This window comes from Dreissena polymorpha, chromosome 8 (genome assembly GCF_020536995.1).
Source record: "Dreissena polymorpha isolate Duluth1 chromosome 8, UMN_Dpol_1.0, whole genome shotgun sequence".
NCBI classification, from domain to species: Eukaryota; Metazoa; Mollusca; class Bivalvia; order Myida; family Dreissenidae; genus Dreissena; species Dreissena polymorpha.
This window is the reverse complement of record NC_068362.1, coordinates 97,721,660-97,731,291: the sequence shown is the minus strand read 5'-3', so window position 1 is coordinate 97,731,291 and position 9,632 is coordinate 97,721,660. Positions and strand designations below refer to the sequence as shown.

Genomic DNA, 9,632 nt, shown 5'->3' with positions numbered 1-9,632 from the left:
GCCACTTGGACAAATCTATTATATAATATTGTGTTATAATAATTTGTATGTATGCAAAGAAAATTATACGGGTAATATTTAATAAAAATATTAATAATAAAAGATTGGCAACATATATGAATAAAAACAGCAAAAATGACAACTGAATATGTTTGGCCAAGCCGTATAATCAGTTTCAAAAAGGCAAATTTTAACAAGACATGAAAAGCAAAATTTGTGAAACAGGAATAGACTAACAATGAATAGATCATAATAAGAGGAATGAAAACAGGAATAATAAATGAAACTTTAAACTGATATTTCATATCATAATAAAAACTCCTTAAAATATGAGAAGTGAATAACATTCTTAAGCATGTATAATATAAAATATACAATGTGTATTATATGGCTATTTACAGTCATAAAAGTAATTCTTCAAAGTAGAACATTATAAAAATTTAAAGTAAAAACAAAAATTATGATGTTATTATTCAGATGAGAATTACAATACATTCCTATGTATATACAAATATTCATACACCTGTACATACAAAATATGATATGGACCATGAGCAGTAACTATTTACTATTGTCTTGTTTCAAATAAGTATTTTACTTCTAGATCATTGTGCAGGGTTATGCAGAAAAAGTATGGTATATGAAACATGTGGGTTTTGAGGTCATGAAACAATAGTGTCATAGTCACTGATATAAAGACAATTATAAACAAATACACGGTAATGTATAATGTTAAGATATTAAAAGAACACATTCCACTGAATGGTATAAAAAGAAATGGCATTCATCAACACAATATGGTATTATGGCAACATATTACAGAGATTGGGATATTTTTTTCTCTCATGGGATTATTGCCCCATAGATAAAAAAAAACAATGGGCACATACAAATATGAATGGGCACTTTGCAAAAATGAATGGGCACTTCTCAAGATGTATTTCCAGTAAAAATTACAGACAATAGAAAAATCAGCATCAGTAAAATTGGGACCCCATCAAATTTATTAACGAGTCTGACAGAACTATATTGTTTAACATGGTAATTATATTGAACAAACTAGATATTATAGTAGATATAAATAATATAACCTTGTAATTTGATAATTAGTATAAATAATCTAATAAAACACTGCCATTATTTACGATAATGGATATGTGTTTATGAATTTCGTAAACACGGGCGTCAGCCATAGTTAGGAACTGTACAATAAGTTTGTAAATCGGAACTAATCTGTATATCTCGGAAAATCATTGATAAATGTATATGTCGTTTCAATGCTTATGGCCGAGTAATTTCGGCAAATCAGAACTCAACTCGCGTAAACACTTGCTCAATTAACCGTTAAACTTGACCTCCGTTCTCTGCAAAAGATTCAAAGGCGGATCTATGCACATGCTATTCTAAAATTGGACGTTTCACATAGCGTAATGGTGCGCATCGAATTACAGAAATGATGCGCACTTTTTTGTTTTAATGGGAAAAGAATGCACTGCGCATCCTGATCTCTGATATTAAAAGCAATTATGAAGTATGGCCTAGCATACTGGATGTATATATAGTAAATAACCATTCTAAATGATTGTGTTTTTTTAATACGTGTCTATGATATATAAGCATGAGCGGAGATATAGGAAAAAAACGTGCTACTACGTAAGGCCCCATGCACAGGGTAAACTAAAAATGATAGCCCAGTTGGAATACATAATGTTAGAACATTACATTGCATATTAAAATTATTCTGGGATGGGTATATATGAATTTAAAGTTGGAAAGACAGGAGGTTAAATAAATTGTATAATCACATGAAAAATTACCACATAAGCATACCAAGAGCTATATTATATGCTTCCAAGTGATTGTGCTTCAGTAATAAAATGATTATTTAACATTGAAAAATATTGGAACATTTAAAATGTATTTACATGAGTATATTTTTACTTTAAGTGGAAAGTTCATAATGTCCGGCTACAGATTGTCAAGAAATCATGCAGGTTTATTAAAAAAGAAGTATAATACAAAAATAAAAGAAGGCCATGGGTCCTAAGGTGCTCACCTGAGGCCTAAAGGGACTAAACTAGTCTAAGAAGGTGGACTTCAGAAAAATAAAAGTACTTTATGAAACATAAATATTCTATATCTAGGCAGATTTATATAACAAACTTTTGAAAATGTTAAAGTATTTCCAAGTTGAATTCCAACACATAACGTATATGCTCATATTTAAACCTAGATTAATTTACTGGGAACAAATCAGCCAATAGCTGGTCGAGTCTCCTGCAAAACAGGCTGTCAATACACAGTTTATTACACTTGTGAATAATTTATACTCAAAATTCCAATCATTCCATATAACATATAAATATGTATGAACTGGGCCACATTTTTTGCAAAATAAAATTAACAATATATATGTATTTAGTACAGTCAGCAAACATAACCGATATTTGTTTAAAGTCTACATATAATGAATCATAAGTAAAATGGTAGGACAGTTAAATGGAGATAGATTTAGGATTATTTACAGATTATTAATTCTCATAGTTATACTTTCATGACAATATTTTATTCCTAACAATTGGAAGCTAAACTCAGCTAATTTATAGTATCTCATGAAAACTATTCTAGATACTGATTTACCATGACATCTTAAAACTGATATCACATCATCTTTATTAAAACAATCAAGCAACATTGCCAACATCAATTAAATTTCTGCTTTGTCACTGAAGAGAAGATTACAATTATTATTACTTCATTAGAATCTCTACAAGGTATTCTAAATAAAATAACACTTACTAATTAAAACTGCTTTGAAACATGGAAATAATTAAGATATTTAACAATATGACACCCAGACAATCTGAAAAAAATTGAATTGGATACATGTTTCGTACTCCTACTCTTCTACATCCAAACAATGCATACATGGTTATATGATCCGCATCATGCAAAAATGGACCTTATGTCTCATGCTGCCAGTGTATGTCCAGACCAGCCTGTCCATAATGGGACTACAAAACCTGAGTCACTTCATAGCAGACAGGTTAGCTCATTACCAGACTGCTCAAATACCAAGCTGATCTCAAGCTATGCTGGCAGCATGTGGCATAAGACCCATTTTTACATGATGCTGGTAATATTATTATATAATCAGAGATCAAATATTTCAGGCACAGTAAACCTCGTAAGCTACACTATATATTAAAAGTAAAATTAATCACAAGTAATGTGACCATAAACAAAGTAAGTTGATTTAAGCCCATATTTACAAAGTTAAAAAAAAAACAAGAACAAAACAATTCCTGAAAATCATACGAGTCAGTAATTTTAAGATAAGTTTAATTACAAAACATTTTGTCTTATATCTTTTCACTCAAGTATAGCTTGCAATTGTTAACATTGAAATGAGTAAACATGTAAATGCACAGAAAACCAGTGGCATATATGAGTTTTCATAGATCAATGAAAAAAGTACCCTATAGCAAATACTGTTTGGGTTCAGGAAATTGTGTAAAATTAATGCATATTTTAATAAGAACTTAGAGTTTGAAAATGGCATGAAAGTTTCTTATAACTATGATTATGTTTAGAGACTCAATCAAAGAACTTGATGGTTAAGCCCCCTAGGGCCTCTTCATTCAAGGAGGAAGTCTTTGTAGTTCTTCAGTTTCTTCATCTGTTTCTTTATTTCCCTCACAAGGTCTGAAGGCTGGACCACTATGGAGATGTCTTTACCGACTGCCAGCAACCGATGCTCAATCTGGAACAGAACATGGATGGTGCTTGTTTCAAATGAGCGGCACTAAGGCTCAATGCATGTGTTTCAAGTGTCCACTTTCTGGTTTCATGGATTTTTTCCTTTAAAGGAAGTCTCTTCTCATCCAGTCTGGCAGGAAATTGAGGCTAATGAACCGGCTTATCTGGGACAACACTTAAACCACATGCATTCAGACCCATTATCTGGGACAACACTTAAACCACATGCATTCAGACCCATTTTCCCAGAGCGCGGCTCAAATGTTAACGGTAAAATGAAGGTTAAATACAGGCAAAACAATGCCAAGGAAATAGATAAAAAGTGTATGTTTTTTGTCAAATTTGGGGCCAAAATTCAGACCGATGCCCATTCTAAAAAAATATGTATATTTCAAACAATACAGCCTAACATGCCAAATTAAAGGTTTCCAAAACAATTGTTTTTTTTATATATAACAATACTTTTATCAACCTATCAACCTCTATCTATGAGTTGAACCTCAACAAATGTAATATCAAAACAACACATTTTTTTCCTCCAAATTTAAAGGGCCAAGCCCATTGCCAACATGGTGTGAAAATATCTAACTTGATAAAGGTAGAAACAAACTTGAATACAGCAGAAGCAAAGGCAAGCAAATGGAGCCTGCCTTGCTATCAGGAGATAATTAGTCTGATCACCACCAGGGACACTAAACAACTGGTAATGGGTTGTGCCAATAACAAGGAACAGATTCCAATGTGGATCAGTACGCCAATCTACACAATTTAAAGGCCCTTCTAGAGAGTCAACCAATCGGTAGTTAAGGAATAAGCTTTTCTACTTGTTCATGGAATTTTTCAAAATTGCCTTCATAATCTGCAAACCATACTCACTTGTTTGTCCTTGGAGAAGAGGTTGAGTGGTCGCATGTTGACCTCAGTGAGTGTCCAGTTACACAAAGTGACCTTGTCCATGGATGTGGCCTTGTTACTCAGACCATGTTTGCTGGCCAGTCCATGGGGATCAACATAGATGATCTGGAATAGGCAATGTCAAGAGTTTAACATTGATGGGTTGGAGATATTGAAAAGCTTAATTTTTACTTTATTTTTATATTTAAACAAGAGGGCCATGATGGTCCTGAATCGCTCACCTGACTAACCAAATACAATCCCAACCCAGATTTCATCAAGATAAACATTCTGACCAAATTTCATAAAGATTATATGAAAACTGTGACCTCTATTGTCTACACAAGGTTTTTCTATTATTTGACCTAGTGACCTAGTTTTTGACCCCAGATGACCCAAATACAATCCCAACCCAGATTTCATCAAGATAAACATTCTGACCAAATTTCATAAAGATTGGATAAAACCGGGACCTCTATTGTCTATACAAGGTTTTTCTATAACTTGCCCTAGTGACCTAGTTTTTGACCTAGTTTTTTACCTAGTGACCTAGTTTTTGACCCCAGATGATCCAAATACAATCCCAACCCAGAGTTCATCAAGATAAAAATTCTGACCAAATTTCATAAAGATTGGATGAAAACTGTGACCTCTACTGTCTACACAAACAAATTGTTGACGGTTTTTCTATTATTTGACCTAGTGACCTAGTTTTTGACCTCAGATGACCCAAATTCAATCCAAACCCAGATTTCATCAAGATAAACATTCTGACCAAATTTCATAAAGATTGGATGAAAACTGCGACCTCTATTGTCTACACAAGGTTTTTCTATTATTTGACCTAGTTTTTGACCTAGTGTCCTAGTTTTTAACCCCAGATGACCCAAATACAATCCCAACCCAGATTTCATCAAGATAAACATTTTGACTGAATTTCATAAAGATTGGATGAAAACTGTGACCTATACTGTCTACACAAGGTTTTTCTATTATTTGACCAAGTTTTTGACCTAGTGACCTAGTTTTTGACCCCAGATGACCCAAATACAATCCCAACCCAAATATTATCAAGATAAACATTCTGACCAAATTTCATAAAGATTGGATGAAAACTGCGACCTCTATCGTCTACACAAGGTTTTTCTATTATTTGACCTATTATGTGACCTAGTTTTTTACCTAGTGACCTAGTTTTTGACCCCAGATGACCCAAATACAATGCCAACCCAGATTTCATCAAGATCAACAATCTGACCAAATTTCATAAATAATGGATGAATTCTGTGACCTCTACTGTCTACACAAACAAATTGTTGACGGACACGCGCACTCACACACATACGGACGCCGGACATCACACGGTCACTTCGTGACAGGTGAGCTAAAAACAACAACAGAATAACAGTCAATGTATGGTGGTCAGTCAACCTACCCAAACTGTTCAAGGGTTGGCTACTTTACCGATACTACTCCACCCTTATGTCAGTAACGGTCAACTGGCCTACTGGGTTGGCTACTTTACCGATACTACTCTACCCTTATGTCAGTAACTGTCAACTGGCCTACTTGAATAGGAAGGGTGAGAAATGGTCATAGAAACTATTTCCTGACAAAGTATATTACAGGTAATGTGGCTGGGCCCAGAATTGAGACTGCAATCCTTAGATCTGTAGAACAGCACTCTAACAACTGGCCCAAATAGCCATCTGGTAGAAAACAGTAGCAAAAAGCAAATGGTTTAGGTACATAAATTACCAGTACTGGCAAAAACTTTTAACAAAAATACAATTATAACAATTTACAAGAAGTATTTAAATCAAATATTTTTTTGACAGAATGACTACAACAATACAATACACAAACAATTGAGTCATGAACACAATAAAATGATTTGTAGCATACTTTTATGTGCATATGAAGAAAACTTAATATGACTGTAATCATGCAGTCTGGTCAGGTGCTATGCTCTAGGCTTTAAATTCTCACAAGGTTTCGTGGTCTCTTAAGTTGAAAAGGGTAGCCTCTGACCAGACCGCATGGATGCGCAGGGTGGGCTGGAGCTATCCTGGCCACATACGGCATAAGACCCATTTTTGCATGACGCGGCTCATATGGTATGAGAACGATATATATACCTCAGCTGTAGGCCCATCTCTTCGAATGCCAAGATTTTCACCTTCTGCACTACGCTGTATGGCAAACACCTGACCATGGGGCAATCTGCGTATTGATATCTCTATGTTTTCAGCTTAAAAAAAAACAAGAAATTATGTTGCCAAAGGCAGTAGAACTGAATTCTTACTAACATATGTGTTTCCATGACTTCCTTATTTACCTTTTTAACTGAAACACATTGAAATAATGGTACATGCAAATATAAGGGATGGTTATGAATAGCAGAATTGGAATAAACTATTTTGTCATTAAAGTACTCAAATATAGTGTAACTTCTAAATCAGTCATCAACAACTTAAATACCTAAGGTAACTCAAATAAAGTATGTGAGTCCAAGTGAAATCTTGAAAACTTCAATTAGGAATTACCACATTTAACTAAAAAAATGTGTCAGTCTCAAATTCTATGTAATATTGATATCAACCATCTGTGACTTGATGAGAATATGCACATCACTGTGTAAGAATTGTCTCAGCAGGGCAAATGGTTCGCACCGTAAGATAGCTGTGAACGGATCATAGGGATCATGGGGATGTGTTCTCAACATGTGTCAATTATAAGACATTATTTAAGTAAATAGAAATTGATATCCTTTGAAATTTGAATTAATTATCCAAAATATTGGTTTACATAATAAAACCATAATAATAATTATGATAATTGCTGTATTTCAAAAGTGTTGTATAAACAAGGCATTATTTTTGTGGAACATCTATTTATATCCATGGCTTACAGTGTCCTTACAGGAATTTTTTCAGCATGAGATTTCTAAAGAAGATGTTATATGGTATATACAAATTAAATAGTCAAACCTATTTCTTGAATGGAATATCATCCATACCATTAATGATAGTCGCAAAACAGCACCTTTTATTAAATGTATGTTATCTACATGATAACAGACAGCCGCTAACACTAACAGTTTATGTGAGATTAACAGCAACAACAAACTGTTGGCAACACAGCAAAAATGATGATGGTTGATTTTAACACCTAGCCAAAGGATTCTTAAAGTTTTTGCAATGCTTGTAGTTGGACGTTATTAGTAACACCAATATAGCAAAAGAATATTCCAATAATTTTTATGATTAGAATATTCCAACATTAGAATATTCCTTGCCATCCCAAATAGAGTGGTGGCATCTAATGCCAAACATGCATCTAATACCGAACACTTTACAATAATCGCTATTATCAAGCTGCTTGAAGCCTTATGACATCGATGACGTGATATTTTGTGGCGTAATGATTTTTCTTTTCTTTATGACCTCTACAGCGAGTACACAAGTAAGTTTTTATCGAACTTTATGACATTGATTAAATATCGCTGTTTCGTTGTCAGTTTTTTTAACAGCGATCTAAATTTTGACACTCAATGTTCATAAGAGTATATTGTGTGTTTTTGCTTATATTTATTTGATTTTTTTAAACAATGACATCACATGTTATTGTACGGAATGTTAGGAGGGTAAATAGCATTCGATTAGGTATAATGTTGAAGTTAAAAAGGTGTTCAGTAATACAATCACTCAAAATGGTTGGGGAATCTATTACCGAATTTTTGTTTTGAATGATATTAGATTTGAAAATAAAGCTATCTAAACACAATTTAACTCAATAAATATAGATTTAAACACATAAGATCTATGTTATATACAATCCATATTAAAGTATATTAAAATCTTGCACACACAATTGTTTAAACCTTAAATAGTTTTAGAAATAACGCGAATTATTCTTGAAATTACAGACATGAGTCGGCAGATTGGTGCAAAGAAACGTCAAAAGTACGATACTGACACCCTAGATAAGGTTGTAGAATTGTTAAAAAGTAAAAGCATCACCTTGACTCATGCAGCTGCTGAGTATGGCATACCAAAAACTACGATACATGACCATCTGAAAGGGAAGTATAACAATCATTCTTGTGGGGTGAAGCCTGTTCTCTCTCTGACAGAGGAAAAACGTATCGTGCAGTAGGCTGTCGGTATGTCTCGCATTGGCTACTGACGCACCCGTCAAGAACTTGCTTCAACAGTAAAGAAGATTCTTGATGCAGACGGTCGCCCTAATCCGTTTTAGGACAACAGGCCTGGAAAACAATGGCTCAAGGGTTTTTCAAACGCAATCCCGAATTAAGCTTGCGAACTACAATCCAGATAGCGAAGGAACGCGCCCTTGTCACACGAGAAAAGGTAATGAAATGGTTCACGGACTTTCTTAACTACATTGAGGTTGAACTTGGTGACAGTGACCTCCTTAAAGACCCATCCAGGATCTATAATACTGACGAGAGTGGGTTTGCCCTATGTACAAAGGGCAACCAGGAAAATGGTTGTCGCCGAGCACCGGTAGTCTACCATTTCGCAAACAGCGACAAGTCACAGCTTACAGTCATGGCAGCTGTAAGCGCAACAGCACACTTTATACCGTCTATGATTATTTATCCTGGTCAAAGATTCACATACAACCCCCTCGAAGGATTTGAAGATGCAGCATTTGGAAGATCTGAAAACGGCTGGATTGACTCCGAGGTGTTTGCGACGTGGCTGAAGGACGTATTTGTACCCTCGATAAATAAAAGGCAAGTAAAGAAGCCAGTGCTCCTCCTTCTTGACGGTCACAAGACCCATGTCAGCATGCAAGCGTCTGACATCTGCAGATCCAACGGAATAGAACTGTTTACTTGGACATGCTTCCCAGTCATCCAGCCGATGGATTTGCGTTTGTTTGGGTAACTGAAGCGCAAATGGAAACAGTCTGTTCGTGAATGGCAGCTTGAAAATATTGGTGATGTCGTT

General features: G+C 34.6%; 1 protein-coding gene across 4 annotated transcripts in view; it reads right to left on the bottom strand.

Annotated features, from left to right (window-relative positions):
* Positions 1 to 2,290: 2,290 nt before the first annotated feature.
* LOC127841045 (uncharacterized) overlaps positions 2,291 to 9,632 on the bottom strand; it is a 61,088-nt gene continuing 53,746 nt past the window's right edge. For all 4 annotated transcript variants that reach the window (XM_052369557.1, XM_052369559.1, XM_052369560.1 and 1 more), the window contains exons 9-11: positions 6,792 to 6,904; positions 4,636 to 4,779; positions 2,291 to 3,763 (exon numbers count right to left, since the gene is read on the bottom strand). In XM_052369557.1, coding sequence (XP_052225517.1) covers positions 3,638 to 3,763; positions 4,636 to 4,779; positions 6,792 to 6,904 — 383 coding nt within the window. In that variant the 3' untranslated portion in view covers positions 2,291 to 3,637. The remainder of the gene's footprint in view (positions 3,764 to 4,635; positions 4,780 to 6,791; positions 6,905 to 9,632) is intronic.